Here is a 17,509-nt window from a genome sequence, read left to right as displayed (position 1 = left end):
GAGGAACCTGATGTTGTCTTCTGCTGTTGTAGCTCATCCGCCTCAAAACTCAATGTTTTGGCCATGCTGAAATGCTTTTCTTCTCACCACAGTTGTGATTATATGGTTTACTATAGACTTCCTGGCAGCTCAAGCCAATCTGGCTTTTCTCCTCTGATTTATGTCACTCACTTGTCATTCATTCAGTGATTTTGTTTTTCATACTATTATTAATAAATTAGACGTTATGACTTAAATCTTCTGTTCAAACTCAAGTGGTGAAACTATGTGCCTTTCCTCTAGTAAGAATATTTTAGCTAGAAAGTTTTGACATCATCTCAGAGATTTTGTTATAACATTCCCACGGAAATACATCTGATATCTGTTGCAAAATATGGTGGTGAATCATTGACTGTTCCTGTGGTCTGAAAAGGGAAGTTCACATTCACAAACCTAAGAATATAAAGGAGTGTGAAATGTTCTGCATGGAGTTTCTAACCATGTTAGACATTACAGGATGACACTAAGAGCGGTTGCTCCTTCCTTAGAAGCTAATTATAGCTTATTCTATATATTTGTATATTATTTTCAGAGCAATCATTTTATATATAGTGCAAAAATAATTCAGAAGTTGACAGCATATCCTTGTATAACACTTTAAATATGACTTCATGAAGCTGCACTGACTTCTTGCTCTTTAATTTAGGCATTAATAATCTTCCCAATCGATTAGCTCCAATGCCTGGGAATTGGGGGGATGGCCTGCATTGTATTTTTGGTTTGGTGAAAGAAGTTGAGGTGAGTATTTGTGTATCTTGCAGAAGCAATCACGGGAGATGTGTTATTGATCCCTGTGGAAGGATTAGGACAACATGAACAGCAAAGCAGGCCATTAAAACCCAACAGCGGATCACTTAAGGATAACGTCACATTTCACAAAACTCCACTCAGATAACTTTTCAGCATATTGTTAAGCAAGACAGCTAAAGATAGGCTTTCAAAGCGAGTCAATAGTTTTTCTGATTACATATTTGCAGTTAAAAAAAGAAAGATAAAGTACTTAAGCTATTTCTTGCATTGGGCTGATTCCTTTCTGGAAGAGCTGGTTTGCAATCAGCATAAAAGAGAATTGTGTGCACTCGTATGAATAATTATTTCACACACCACTGGCTTGACATTTTAGGATGTTTTGGATATCTCTCAAAGCTTTCGAGACTTCGTTTAACTCAAACACTTACATCATATATGTTTATAGTTGCTCAGACAGTATGGGAAGCCGGAGTAACAGACTGATCTGTGTGTTGCAGAAGGCTGATTTTATGACTGCCACCAGGTGGCATCATATCAACAATGACTGACGGTGTAATACAGAACAATATTGCAATATTGGAAAAAAAAGGTTACCTCTGTGGTTTCAAATGATTACATTTTATGGATTCAGGCTGATAGCACTGCAGGAAATACATTGGTATCTTTGGAAAGGGGGCAAATATTAGAGCAGAAATCTTTTCCCTTTGTGAATTTGTGAACGAGTCACCCCCCCCCCCCTTTGATCACTCTTAGATGATGGATTGAAGATGTCATTGGATATGCTACTACAACGCCACTCTGCTTCTAGCAATTCTTTTTAGGAAACCCAGGAAGAAGCTTATTGCAGGTTAAAGCAGGGCTCTGACTTTTGTTATTGAGCTAAGACAACATGGAGCCTCTGCTATCATGCACTTCACTGAGTGGGATGACAGGCATAGTCTGCTCTTTCCTTGCATCCCTGCACTGAGCTATGATGTCTCAATTAAAAAAAAAAATTAGGACTCTCCACTGAACCTTGAATGTGCTTTCAACTAGAATGTACATCACTTCCTATTCTCAGTCCAAATGTACCGAACATTATTAAAACCAGTTTGAATATTCTACCCACGTCTTTATATTGTGAATAAATATTTTTAATGCATTTTTATTGCACATTAAACAGCAATATCCCCATCTCCATTTTATTTATCTGCTTCTGAATCAACTTATAAAAATTGTGTAAAGCTATATTATTTCAGAGCTGCTAAGCACTTCTAACCATTAGGATAAAATTTACTAGAGTTCAGGATCACTTGGATGCATTAGCTTTAGTAGAAGCTTTAAAGCAGTATTTTTGTACATAAGCCTTTTCTAATGCATCTGCAAAGCATCTGCATTTCTTTCTTAAAGCGTGACAGAAAATCTCATCTTAAGGTGTTCATATATAATTTCATCCAATGCTGGAGCATTTCATCCATCCATCCATCCATCCATCCATCCATCCATTTATTCATTCATCTTCACTAACTGCTTTGTTCTGGAACTTTTCTCTTTTTTTTTATGTTTGTTGTGACCAAAAATGATTGATTCTGCAGCAGTTTTTAAAATATTTTGCAAACTTTGTGCTTTTCTTTGGCAAAAATTACTGAATGAGTGAAATTGCAGGCCCTCCATCAGTGAATACACGTACATAATCACTTTCTATGATAGCTGTACTCAAGTTCAGTGCATGTGAATTGAAGAAGGCTTTGGCTCATCACATGATGAGTCGTAGCAGAAATTCTAAGGTCATTTAGAACAATTGCAAGCTTGTCTGAAAATCCTAGACCTCACACAATCCTGGAGGGACTGACCATGGATGGGAAGCATGTCCATCACAGGGCACCACACTTTCACACTGAAGGTCAATATAGAGTAGCCAGTCCTCAAACTGGAATGATTTTTGAAATTTAAATGAAACCAGAGAACCTGGATTAAACCCACATGATCATTTAGAGAAGATGTGAAACTCAAATAGACTGTAACCTGAGCCTGGGTTTGACCTTAAATCCTTTCAGTTGAAAAAGTACTCTCATCTCTGAAAAGACAAAGAGTTATGGCATCATTTACAGATACTTTAAAGAATTCATGGATACAAAAGTCTGTTTTTTGCATGCTTGTACTGCCGAACATCTGCTTACATTGGAAGAGAATTTTGAGTAAATGGCTTTTCCCATTTTTTTCTCAGTAAAGGGAAACATCAAAATGACTGTTTGTAGAAATTGCCCATAAAGTGCAGATGGAGAAGATAGTGATTAGGTTGAAAACACTGTAGTATTACTTTAGTATGCATGAATAAAGTTGCACTGTGCCTTTTAGTAAGTCCCCATGCACGTCAAACGGGAGGTTAACCTCAGGCATGTCCGGTTTGACAGCAAGAACAAGAGAATGTATGAGCCGCAAGTGTCTCAGCACCTGCCTGGCGGAAAAACTATGTCAGTGCACACAGCACAAATAGGAGATGAACATGAAAAATGCATGACACCCTCACTGGCCTGTTTGTTGGCCTCCGACACAGGTTATCCCTTAGGCAATCTGTCTTCCAGCAAATCTGTGAGGAGGAGAAGAGCCTAAAGAAGGGTTCATAAATGTAACAATACATGTTTACCAGTAGTAACTTAACAGGTGTCAACCAACTATGTAAGAAAAAACTAGTGATTCAAATTATCCATAGAGCATTTGAAGACTATATGGATTATCAGGTGTTTTTCTCAGTAATGACTTAAAAGTAGTTAACGGCTCAGTCACTCTGTACTAACTGTAATATATGCCATTTTCCCGAGAGATGTTCAGCACACAGTAATGCTTAATGTTTTGAATGGAGACAGATGGCAAAGTGTTAATTTAATACGGAAGAACCTTGAAGAGGTTAAATGATATGCTTTCTTATAAGACAAATTGTACCAGTGGACACTCGAAGGTAAATGCCAGTCAATTTGGCAGGTTAGTGCTCATATATAAGACTTATAACCTAGTTGTTGTTAAACAAGCATGGTATCCTCATGGCTCATCCAGTGAGGAGAATTATTGCATGGTAAATCATGCATGTTAATAAATGATAATACGTTTGTCCTTGCACTGACTGAGTGCTAGCTAGCATTCAAATGGATCATGTCATCCATTTGTAATTCGGTGGAAGGCAAAATATTAAAGCTCTAATATCAACAAGGACAAACTCTGATCGGGGGCAGTCTCATATACTTCTCAGGTAAGCTGTCCAGAGTATAGTTGAATATTTTGACGCAGAAAATACAGGAGGTCGATAGCTCAGGTTTTAGTTACTCTTTTCATTTCCGCTGGATTGTCAGCTTAGCCCTGAGGTCAATGGTAGTTTCAGGGAACATTTTGTCAAGGCACTATAGCAAGAAAAAAAAGTGAAATAAACTCTTAATGTTGGTAGTTTGATTCTGTGACATGAACTTTGTGTCTTAGTTTTTATTAGAGTGCTGAAGTTATTCATTGTTCTATAAATATTCCCCATAAAAGCTAAACCAGCATGCATGTAAGCTTTAAGCATGACCAAGTGTCAAGCTATGACTAGGTGTCATTAGTTCAAAAGAATCAATGGGGCATTCTTTGTGCTTGTCGAGCACAAATAACAAAATTGTCGCCTTGTAATCATTACTTCACATTAGTAGTGAATAAAGCTCTGATGAATCAGCTTTGGTTATTCTTATGAATCTGAGTCACTAAGCGGTGTACTGGTCCTTTTTGCTGAACTATGATTACTTACAGATTCCTTACATTCTAGACTGCCAGGGTGATTTTCTTTTGTCTAGACTGCAAATCAAAGTTGTCACAAGGGTTCTCAACATATACTGAGGCAATGGAGCTCACAATTGGTTAATGAATATCATGTGGATGTAATGAGAATCCCAAAAATGTGATATTGTTCTCTCCTGAGGAATCAAAATTGCATTTAACATAAAGACAGTACTGCTCGCCCTGTATTCAACTATGCCTATGCAAATCAGAGATTCATAAACACTAGTAAGGCTACTGGTTTCTCTACCAAGTGTACTGATCCCAGCTCAAGTGCTTCTGCCTTTACCACTTCAGCCATTAGACATGTGTTCTTGTGTTCTAGTCAGTTTCTTGGTATACTTCAAAATGGGAACAAGTAAGTCATTCTGAGGACATAAGCTATCAGCAACCCCTTGCAAAGGTTGGCTTCAAGCTTAAAGAAGAGCCTTTAAGAGTACTGTAGGCTCTCTGAATCTAAGCAAGCCAGACATACTCAGTGTCTCCAAGCTCTGGCCTTTTTCGTGCTGTTGCATTTACTGTTGTCTCATTTACTTTTTACTCCTGTTCGGTAAAGGTGCTAACTCGTCCTATTCCAGGGGACTGAACTTCAGCCAGTTCTGTTCCTGCTACAATAACTACAGCAAAGGACTTTTTACTTCCTAGGGGGCTCAAAAGCCAGCAGCTTACAAAGCCTGCAAATTTCACGCATCACTCTCAGCGTTATGCTGCACCTTGGGCAAGACTATAGGTGAATAATGAACACTGCATGAGAACCAAGCAATTTGGGCATTGCTCATCATCCAACAGAGCAAACAGTTCAACACCCTGTCCATCTAGCCTACCTGTCTGTTCTATTGGCATAGTCAATTTAGGCAAGAATCGAAATACATCAAGTACAAGAATTATCCTCACACAGGGTGTGCATCAATGGGTAATTCTTTGACTGTGCTTTGATTGTTATATTTTATTATCTTAGCCTCTTGAACCCCATCTCCAAATGAGAGCATAGCAAGATGCCTTTATTGGCTACACAAGCAAGGTCAGGGTCACAGGGTGATGACTTTATTGCTCGTAATGGGCAAGCAAACAAGCACAGGATCTCATATGTAAAAACAGTCATAAGTAGATGTTAGTAGAATAGAAGACACTTTAGACATTTTTTTCAGGAATATATCTTTAAGTATTTATCTTTTTAGCGTGCAGCATTATATATAGTTACTCCAGAATTATTGGCATCCTTGAAGAGAATGGGTATAAACATTATTTATTAGTAAAAAAAAAAACAAAAAAAAAAACTACATAATAAACACGTTCTCTGTTTTTCATATTTAGGTTTCCATGGGTCAGTGGTCCAACAACACTTGATTCTTGAACCCAGTGATTTGCAATACTTAAGAAAACTTTTTCTTTTAATATAATTTTTTAAAATACTGTCCTAAATTGTCTCCATACGTCCATTACTTATGGAAATTGTATCTAATTTTTGGCAGTAATTTCGGCAAATAGAGGTCACACGCTTATTTAAGGCTTTGCTAAAGTTTAAGGTAGTGCAAAGTTCCCGTAGTAATGCAGCGGTTGAGTCATGAGCAGAAAACATGAGAAGTTCTCAGAAGTGAAGAAGTGCAATCACACATTCAAGAAATAAACAGTGTATAATTTTCCTCCGAACAAAAGTATTGCATAAAAGGCCAAGATCAACCCCCCAGGGAGGGAATTACGTGTTAGAGCTTCGGCAAAGGATTTTAAAAATCCTCCAGCATAAGTGTGGCTCCTTCAGAATGCATAAATAAAACACTTTTCTTTGCTCTGACAATAGCAAAAGCAGTCGCCGTTCCTCGTCTTAAGACCTGTTAAGTGAATCCCATAGTGCGTACTACCTTTCTTAACTGCCATAAGTGAAACTCCAGGTGGAACAGTTCTTTAAAAACGGCCATCAGTAGGTCGCTGATTGAAGTTGCAGTTTGTGCGCTATAATGTTGATTTTCCCGTTCTTAGTAACAATTCTGTCACTTGGTTTACCACAACATCTTGGAGTTTTATACATGAGTAACACTCTAAAAAGTTATCTGGATTTATCATTGAATGATACAGTGAAATGCTCAGAGTTATATTTTAATGTATATAACCCACATATTTGACTTTTTCACAGAATTTATAAAAACTTAAAGCTTGTACACCTCCATTGAGACAGATCCTGTCTGTAGAATCTGTGCTGTGAATCTGGCAGTGTTCTCTGGTTGCTCACTGACTGGCCCAGCTGTGTCCTTGCTTGGCTCAGTAAATTAAATAAAGAGTGATTAGACTTCATTCTCAAGCTGGATTAAACGAAATTTTGCCTCTCTTTTAGTAATCTCCCCATTTGAAATAAGGCAGAATAAAGGTTTACACTGCCTTTCTTGACTGTACCCTTGAACCCGGTACTGCTGAGGCAAAGCATAATTGTTTTGCCGTAATGAGTACGTTGCTTCATTTATTTGAATGCTGCTGCAACAGAATATTCATGACCTGTCTCTGCTTCTCATATACAGCAAGCCAAGGTTATTAGGTAAAACAAAATTCTCATCAATTCAGATTCGGTATAATGTAAATCAGCTTGCAGGTAGACCCCTAAGACTTGCATGCAGAGGTAATTATGCTTGGGGCTTTTTGCCTTCCAAATGCATCTGGAGATTTTTCATCATGGGTGGGAAGATTTCCTGTCAGAAGGAATGCATTCAGTGTGTGTGTGTGTGTGTCTGTGTGTGTGTGTGTGTGTGTGCATCTGCAAGAGTGAGTGAATGAACATGTGTGTGTGTGTGTGTGTATGAAAGGTATGAAAACATTTTTTTCTTCCACTCTTTTTACAGATATTTTCCTCAAAAGTTTCCCAGTGCAACCTAAAGAGCTCAAGGACAAATTGTTCATTGTTGATGAGGGTGAAGGAGGCCTGTCTGATGAACACATTGCTTCTCTCAGGAGGTATGAAAAAACAAAAAAACAAAAAACAAACCAACCCCTCACCATTCAAATCCATCACTGCTGACAATACATATACATTTAGATATATAATAATACTTGTGAACAGAAGCCCATCTGTGATTTTCATTTTCATTTCTTACCTGCTGAAAAAGCCCACTTCAACAGCAATCTGAAGTACATCAGACTTACTAAAACAAAATGCTTGAAATACAGTAAACTATAATCATCTAAATTGTCTGGGATAACTTTCCTGTTTTTCATTCGGAGACGCATCAATTTAAATGTCCACTAGTCATCAGTAAGAGCAAAATTCAACATTTATAGTTTTGCTGTGACAACTGTAGGTTGTCAGCGTCTCTGTGTATGCTGTGAAGCGATTAGCTTTATGGAAAATGATAGCTCGGGTACACCTGATAGGTCTGTATTGCAATCTGATAAATGCTTGGCTCAGGGTATTAATATCTGCTTTACTTTATAAAGTCACTGGCTCCTCGTATAGCTGTTTTTATAAGATCACCTAGTCAACATGATTAAGAATACTCTAGACATTATTATTGTTTTAACATTATTCACAACTTCCGAAAACCTTGTATGGACTTTGGGTTGTAGTTGAATAAATGTTACCAACAGTTAGATATAAGGACAGAAGCAGCTTTTATAAGAATGTCCTTTCAAAAACATTGTAGTCTAGGACTTGCAGTGACCTTAATGGAGCCAAAAGAGGCCAAGTCACTGGTAGTACATGTCAGGAATAAAAGGTAATGCAAGCAGGAGTCTTTCTTTAATGCTAATGATAAAGAGCATATGCTGGAACCTTTTATCAGAGTGGCTCAATGATGAAACTTTTATTAGTTGGTATTTGAAGAGACAGAGACTATTAAGTAAGCTGAAAGCTGGAATAAATGCTTTCTCTGCTTGGTTGATTTTCATTTTCGAGAAACATCTTCAGAAATGCCTACTGGATTTACCTGCTGGAAGGAAAGGGCACTCTAAGTACACTCTGCTTTTTAAATCCAACCGTGATGTAGATTTGCATGAAGCTTTGTGTGGGCCCAAGAAACACAATCCATATAGATGTGATGTGCACAACATGGGCTGCAATATTAATGGATGTTGACTGTAGAGATTCTGCTGCTCCGTGTAGGTGTGTCCCATGGCTCATGAAATAATTAGATCTTTGGTTTTGGATTTGAAACACTAAAATGCCTGTGAAAAAGGTGTATTTGAAGGAGAACAAGTTGACTTTGGGCGTTACAATAAGTGGAAAGATCAGCAGTTTGGGAGATTTATGCAAGCTGACGAGGAACATTAGGCCTGCTTTGTTTTTAATCATCCCTCAATTTCTCAAGCCATTAAAAAAAAAATGACCCAAGGAGACAAAAGAAGAGGAATGTATTTTGGGCTTGTGAATTAAAATAAAGTTTGCAGAATTACTGCATGCTACACACATAGTTCATTACACAGAAAGTATCAGTCCAATTTCTTTTTGCTGCCTCACATCTCCAAAGCTCTGGTTACTCTCAGCGTAGTGTTTTTTTCTGGGTTTTTTCAGTGTAGGATTTTTTTCTGGGTTCATCAGATTGTACCCACCTGCCAAAGACATGCTGGTAGATGCCCTTAAGTGTGAATCCAGGGCGTATTCCTGGGCTTGAACCCAGCATTCTAACAGGATAAAGCAATTACTGAAGTTGCAGGAATTAATGTTTTCTGTTAAATTCCTGGTTAGTCATGTTTGTAAAAACTACTTATTCAAAGTTAGAAAAAAACCCTCTTGAATTATATGTTTTACGTCTCAGGACATAATAAAAAATCATCTGCTGCTTAGCAGGTCTTAGAATTTGGTGAATACAAACTCAGATGAACAACAACACATGACATATTACAGTCATTATTTATTTAACAAAGATAAAGCCAATATGGAAAAGCCATGTGTGAACAACTAAGTACAACCCATGACTCAGTAGCTTGCAGAACTACCTTTAGCAGCAATAACCTGAAGTAATCTTTTTCTGTATGACTTTATCAGTCTCTCCCATCGTTGTGGAGAAACTTTGCTTCAGTTCATTGAGCTACTAAATTTGTATAGCGCTTTTAACAGCAGAAAATGTCACAAAGCGGCTTTACAGAAAATATGTAAAGTCAGGATATAAATTACATATTTTACATTTCATTGTTTCCCAATGATGAAAGCAAGCCAAATGAAATTAGAACACTTCCTCACCCTGTGAACTAACTGTGCTCACTAGTGAAATGTCTGTGAAAAAGGTTATAGCTGTTGTTTGTAGTGTGGATGAGTCATTTATTTTCACAGTTTAATCCATATTTATATATTTAATATTGCATTCAGTATGCATAGCATGTTTTTTTTGTGCAAATTCTTGTGCAATTTTTTGTGTAATGGCTCTGTGATAACTGGATGCATTTCCACCTTGAGTTTCCCTGGGATTGGCTCTGCATCCAGTGCTACCCTGATCACAATAAAACGTTAAGCGCATTCCCAACAGTTCTCATTTTTTGCATTCAGTGACACCCACAAAACTCCGTGAGGTGTGCTGGGAGGTATATGTATATGTATATGGGCACTGTATAGGCCAATAAAAATTTTAAGCATTGTAACAGATTGCGAAAAGGTCAAAATCACTAGACTTATTACAAAAATAGTGAATTAGGTGTAAATTAAGTTGGGTGGAAAAAATGGTGTGACATGAAAATGGAGATGAAGAAGAAAAAACCTACACTTTACCCAGGTGATCACGCACACTAAGCACGTCACACAGGGAAAGTGCTATTTTTAAATTGTTTTTAGTGTCTCTGCAGATATGCTGGAAGTGTTGCCCGGTGTTAAAAGAACATGTCGTGGCAAACCTAACCGATTTATAAACCAGCTTTCATCCGCTGAAAAAATCATACAGATCTTCAAACATCCTTTCCTTTATAAGCGTGACCTTAATCTTCCATCAGTGGAGGCATTTATTTATGGTTTGAGACTGTCCACGGACAGACCTATCTATTCTCTGTTTACACAATACCATTTCTTTTGTTATTATTAAATAGCCTGTTTTATTTGTCTTCATTTATGGGTATGTGTTGGCTGGCTTTCTTTATTTTTCATATGTTTTAAATTAATTCTAGCAAAGTAAAATGACTGGATTTCATTCACATAATTTTCTTAATTGAACTAAAATCTAATTAGATATACTTAGTAAACTAGAACCTACATCTGGAAAACTTGAAAGGGTGTCTTTTGGGCCTACACAATACTAGGCACTGCTCTCTCTCGCTCTCTCTCTCTCACTCTCTCTATCCATGCAAATAATTGGAAAAATATTATTTGATTTGAAGCCACCCAATCAATTTGCATTAAATCTGTTCATATTCAGCATGAGCTTGATAAGTGATGCCGATTGTCAGGCAGTGATGTTGGAATCTCCATTTAAGGTCAAATCAGGATAATGGATACTGAGACATACCTCCGTTTTGGGCTCTACCTTGGGTACTTAAGAGTTCATCAATAATTCTGAGAAACGTCCATCTGTCTCTCTCTAGTTTTAAGACCTGTAGTTACTTTCACTAGTTCTGTTTAAAGGATTGTCTAATGTTGGGCATAAACAGCTTGATGTTAAGTCAAATCTTTTCAGACTGTGTGGTAAGAAAAACTGAAGAATTGCTCATTTCATTTAAATCAAAGCAAGTCTCAAAACTAGTATACTTCTAAAGCATTCAGGTATGCTAGATCTATGTTATCTATAGATGCTGTGGGTGATTTCTCAATGTATTTCATTTGCATTACTTATCAGGTATGTGCCAACTCCAGATGATATAGAGATGTACAAGTCCTATAAAGGAGATGTAAGCGAACTGCACATGGTTGATCAGTATATGTTGGAGGTAAGCCTACTGAAATAACATTCTGTCTGTCCGTCCATCCGTCCGTCCATCCAGTAAACCACCTAGCTATAAATTAATATATAACTGACCCATTCATCCATTCATCCGTCTATCCATCGATGCATAATCCATCCATCCATCCATCCATCCATTCATCCATCCATCCATCCATCCATCCAATAAACCGCCTAGCTATAAATATATAACTGAATTTAAATACATTATTCGGAATGACCAGGTATGACCACCCATTCATAACCCATTCATCTGTTCATCTGTCCATCTGTCTATTCGTTGATCCATAATCCATCCATCCAGTAAACCACCTAGCTATAAATTAATAAATAACTGAATTTAAATACATTATTCAGAATGATCAGGTATGACCACCCATCCATAACCCGTCCATCCGTTCATCTGTTCATCAGTCCATCCGTCCATCCGTCCATCCATCCAGTAAACCACCTAGCTATAACTGAATATATAACTGAATTTAAATACATTATTCGGAATGACCAGGTAATCTTTTCTATGTGTATACAAACACTATTTTTTTGTGTGTTTAGAGAGGTACACAGGGCATCTAGTTGAGACCAGAGGTGTGCATTGGGACTAGGATACCGCAGGACTCAACAGAAAAACAGCATGAGCAGGCGGTTTTAACTTTCAAGTGGGCCTCAGTTAGCTTTCAGATATGAAGCTCACAGGACAAACAAAGACCACATTGCGGGATGCATGACACATGACAGTGCTGGCATTTATACCTCTATTATTTAGTTTTCTACAATTTCCATGGGCATAGCAGAAGGGGTGACATTTAATAATTAAACAGAAAAAAACCCCTCTGTTTTAGGCCACACCCACATGCAGATAGAGATACTGACAATGTGTTAGACACCTATCTATTTAACTATCACACACACACACACACACACATACACACAGGGCCACAGCTGAGGTTGCTTTAGGCAATTTCCAATTTTAGGTGATATCCAGCACCTTGCCTCAACACCTCCTACCTTATTTTTGATGAAACTCAGATACACTTCTCCCATTTGGTTGACTATACCCACTTGTGCCACTTGTTCACATGCTTTTTGCATTTGCCATAAAGGTCTCTAAACTCATATTTTATTAATTTATCAGTGTATTGAGTATTTCCACCATTTCATCAGCAGCTGTACATTTTATGGTAGTGTTTTCGAGAGTGAGTGAAAGACATCGATATTTCACCATCTTTATCTCTGGGTGTCATTTCTTCCACAGTTGTGTAACATCCCATACCTGAGCACTCGACTGGACCTTCTGTTAACTCTCAGAGAACTGCCCATCAGCATTGAAGACCTGACACCGGTCAGTGTGCGCTCCCTCTTGTGCTTGTTCTTCTTCTCTCTTGGATCTTTCCTTCATCTTGTGCTGCCACTCATTCAACTTTCACCCTGTCACACACTCTGATTTACACCGCATTGCTTTTAGATTGTGGTATTTTAGTGGATAAAAACTCCAAAGATGCAATCATTATTCCTAAAATATGGGAAAGTGGTGGAGGGAAAATGTATGTGCATGAATATCAATGTGCGTTTGTGTGTGTGTGTGTGTACGCATTTGTTTCGCAGTTAGTAGTGCATTGCATAGATGATTATGATTGACAGCAGACTCATAACTAGATATTGGACAGTTTGAGGAGGATTTTCCTTTTCAGAAGTATGACCTGTGTAAAAAAAAGAGAAACATTCCCAAAGATAGAGAATAAAAAGCTCACTAATGCAAAAGGTAAGAATAGCAGGTTCACAAAGAAATGAATGAAACAGATTTTTGGGTTAAAAAAAAAGAAAAGAATGTAATGCATTAATACATAGTGGCTTTACTTTGAAACAATTTGCACTTAGAGCAAGGTGAAGGGTTTTCTAATGGCCAATCTCTTCAGGGTCCTTCAGATCGTATACTACAGGAAGAAAGCCTAAAAAAAAGGTGGGGCCAATGAAAGAAGGCTAGAATAGCAGTTTGATAGCCTTCTCTGCATGAACAGAGACAAATAGAAAAGTTTCAAGTTCCCCCCAATTGTGCTTCCATTTTCCAGCTATTTTCAGTTAGCTTTTGCTTGTTCACCAGCCCCCCCCCCCCCCTATTTCCTTTCTAATTAGACGCACTCTCTGCACCAAAACACCCTTCACTGGATAAAAGTGCAACACTCTGGAAAAGCAATGTGTTGGGGTTTTAGTTTTCAGGATCTTCTATATGTTAACAGTTTAGGAATCCTTGCAGGCAGTTATGTCCGAACCCATGTGTGTGTGTGTGTGTTTTTACAGGGGATTTGTCTGAGATTATGGGACACAGCAACAGAAATGCACTTGACTCAGCGTTTGTGTAGCATTGAGATCATGTGTTGTGTCCACAGGGATTCACAGATATTAAAGTCACTGTGTACTCGCTGTGTGTGTGTGGTTTTTTTTTTTATGACCTATTGAGCTCAGGTCAGGGAGGTTGACAGTGATTATTGGAGATGTTCAAGCATGGATGAATTTGTGCCTCTGGTGCTCATATACTGTAGGTGTTTCTGCAGTACGGTTACAACTTGTGTGCATGTGTTATATAGTCTTTAATAATTTGAAACAGGTTCTTGATGCTGCTTAGGATATCACTGTGAGTGTGTGGCTGAGAGTGAGCCTCATTTATCAAACTTTATTAATGTTTGCATCCTATTCTTCACTTCTAAGTTGGTGTAAATTTACATTATAGTTACCGTAAGCCTCAAATGATTGGCTTCCAAATGTCTAATTGGTGATAAATTACTGCAGTTTTAGATACAGATTAAATCATACATTTATTTTAATTACACATTACATTTTGTGAAACTCAGCCATTTCATATTAATGACTTGAAAGGAAGCAAGCAATTCAATTAGGACAAAAATAATGGTGTCCTATAAAAGGAGTAAGAGGTAGAACATCTATGGACGTGGATGCTGAAATGGCTTAGATACATTACAGGAAGATTTAGTGCACATCATCCTTAGGAATCACTTGTTCATTGTTTAGTTGTGATTTTGTCCCTTTAGACTCTGTGAGCTTTGCCTTTTGTGGAATTTTTTGCTTGTTTGTGACAGACCAGATCCATATGAGTTTATTAAATCCCAGTATGAAATTGTTGATTTTAAGCAGGAATCAAACATCCAAACACGAGGGGATCCAAAGAATAAAATTCAGTGTAGTAAAACGGTCAAGGCTCAGAACTCGTTATAAGCAAAAAACACGACACAGACCCGAAAGTGCTGCAAGAATTTAGCATGGAGCTGTGAGAGTACCTACTGCATTCATTTACATTTACATTTTTACAGCAGATGCTTTTGATTTCTTCATAAACAAACATATCTATATTGGTTCACTCGGTTACACACACAGAATATTGTCACTCTTTAGGGAGATAATACAGCAACAAGTGCATGCAGATAATATATATATATATTTTTTTTTTTTTTAAATAAAGTGCTAATTTATGTATGTCTTCACCCATTGTTTGAAGACAGCCAGTGACATCTAGGGGAAGTTCATTCTGCCACCGAGGTGCCATAACTGTGATAAGACTTGACATGCACCTTCCTTGTACCCTGAGAGATGGTGCACTGAGTTTGATTCAGTAATCAGCTGTTCATACAATACATACTGATCAGTATGTGTGTGGTGGCTAGTGTGAATACAGTCTAAACATCCTACATCCAAACCCTCTTATTTCTTGTTTTTAAACTGTCAACAATTTACTCAGGTGTTGTTAAATAAGTATGTTTAATCCCTATAGCATTTACACTTAAAAGATCTGATGTGCTGCCTTTCCCTATTTTTGAGTCAGAAAGCTCTTCCACACCAGTCCTGTTGCCTTATGGGATAGCAAAATGTTTCTATACTACAGATTTTTGACGGAAGCAGTAGGTCATCCATGTATTTCCCACTTACTGTTTTATGAATACTGAGAAATCTGACATTTATTACTTTTTCATACTGTTCAGACGTGTAGTGGGGATATCCAGAGACAGCATGTTAAGCATCTGAAAATCCAGGAAGTAGGAATTCAAGAAACAGGAAACTGATTAGAATTCCATAGACCTCTGTTGACAGGGAGGGGTACTGTCCTGGGTTAATACAAGTCCCTAAATATACGGAAACCAGCTGTGCCGTGAACATACTTGGTTATTAGTGCATGATTGGCATTTATCAACACTTGAGTAGGAAGAAAATCAACATGACCAAATGTTTTGTGCACCACGTAGGATTTTTAGATACAAAAAAAAAGTTTTACAAAAAAAAAAAACAATAGACATCAACATCCTTGATGCTGCATAATTTTTTTAACAAGGTGTGTGGCATTTGCAGTGTCAAAGACAGGTTCAGTAGCTGTAGGTGGAACACAATCTGGTCCCCTTGCGAAAGATCTATGGCGTAAACAAGAGTGAGCCAAAGCTATTTTCACCACTGCCTCTAAATCCGTAAGGATCGTCCGACACGCTAGACGTTTTAAGCCTGCAACATTAAGGCGGATTTGCCTGCCATCTGACAGGCGGGGTGCTAGGCTGGGAAATAGGGCCTGTTCAGCCAGGGGAACAGCAAGAGCTCTCCAGGTGTGACCTGCTGCATCTCAGTCTCAGCACCAGCACCACTGGCAGTTCCAGCTAGGTTTGGAATCACAAAGTCTCTCTATTCATAACCCTTACATTCAGTTTACTACTTAGTTCTTATATGTCACAGCTATTTTAATTCACAACAATATCATTTTAGTGCATTTAAAGTAATTTTAACTGAAGTAAACGCAGGTGTATGTGCTCTGGTGTGAGTATAAAAAAGGCCCGGTGAATGTGACAGGGATTAACATAATCTTTTTTATCTACATATTTACCAGGTCAGTCCTAACTTGTTTCTCCTCAGGTTAAACCACTTTTACATAATCTTTATAATATGTTTTTATAATACAAGGAAAAATAAATGTTTGGGTTCAGTAGATAAATTGAACCAAGCACATATGGATTCGCGTTTCCCCCCCAATTTTTTTCAACTCTTTTGACAGGAACTGATTAAATATAGGATATGTGATAATGGAGAGCGAAGTGAAGAAAATGGAGCAGAAACACAAACATGAAATTTGAAGAAGAGGCGCATCACAGCGCAGAGGTATTACACAAAGCATTGTGTAATAATGTAGAATAAAACAGCATGGTAAAGTGTACACTATATAAGAACTAAATACAATTACAAAAGCAGGCCGAAAGACAAAAAAATAAATGAGCAATGTCAGCAAAAAACAAATTGTATTTAGACAATTCACAGGGTAGAACTTTAGTTAACCCTATACGTTCTTTCTTCCTATCATTTCTTACTTTCTTTCTTTATTTATTCACATTTTTATTATATTTTTAAGATTTGGACAGAACAGCATCAAGTAAATAGTCTCAGATGGTAGAGATGAGTGTATCTATCCATGCAGTGCAGCACACAGACTTGTGTTTTATTATTTATTAAAATTATTATTATTGATATGTTATAAGCATGTGTCCTTTAAAAGTGACATTGCCCCCACAAAGAACAGCATACTCCATACAAACATGCTGTGTCATGTAATGACATTTTTTACTGCTGTATTTATTCTGGGTATTTATATATACTACTAACTGTGGAGTAGTTCTGGATCCATACATACACATCAGAGTACATCATAATTTGATGTACTTTATTACGCAACAGAGCATGCTGTTATGGGAAGATAACCAGTGATGAGGTGCTGTGATGCGGCTCCATGCAATATGGAGGGTTTTTTTTCTTCGTTTTCCTATAAAATCCAATATTTTCATTTATTTGCTTTTTGATTGTTAGATTATTATTTTCTGTTCATCTGTCCATCAATGTGTCCACCTGTCTGTGCTTTTCATTAGCATGATATATATGAAGAACGAGAGGTTGTTTGAGTTCCTTGTAATCACCAGATAAACAGATTAGATTTTAGAATTGTTCCAGACAGGGTCAAGGTTACAGCAAGGTCAAATGTCTGAAATTGATAGCTTGTTTCTGTTTGTCATGTTAGCTAAACACTCAAGCTCAAGAAATCAAGGCCCATTTTCTGGCTAGCT

At 37.5% G+C, this 17,509-nt stretch overlaps 1 protein-coding gene across 1 annotated transcript in view; it reads left to right on the top strand.

Moving 5' to 3' along the window:
• LOC131365620 (uncharacterized) overlaps positions 1 to 17,509 on the top strand; it is a 36,771-nt gene that overhangs the window by 9,053 nt on the left and 10,209 nt on the right. Inside the window, exons 9-11 of the mRNA XM_058409311.1 lie at positions 7,398 to 7,509; positions 11,307 to 11,397; positions 12,664 to 12,750. Of these exons, the coding sequence (XP_058265294.1) occupies positions 7,398 to 7,509; positions 11,307 to 11,397; positions 12,664 to 12,750 (290 nt within the window). The remainder of the gene's footprint in view (positions 1 to 7,397; positions 7,510 to 11,306; positions 11,398 to 12,663; positions 12,751 to 17,509) is intronic.

This window comes from Hemibagrus wyckioides, linkage group LG15 (genome assembly GCF_019097595.1).
Source record: "Hemibagrus wyckioides isolate EC202008001 linkage group LG15, SWU_Hwy_1.0, whole genome shotgun sequence".
In the NCBI taxonomy this organism is placed as follows: Eukaryota; Metazoa; Chordata; class Actinopteri; order Siluriformes; family Bagridae; genus Hemibagrus; species Hemibagrus wyckioides.
The sequence above is the reverse complement of the archived record's forward strand: the minus strand, read 5'-3'. Positions and strand labels throughout refer to the sequence as shown.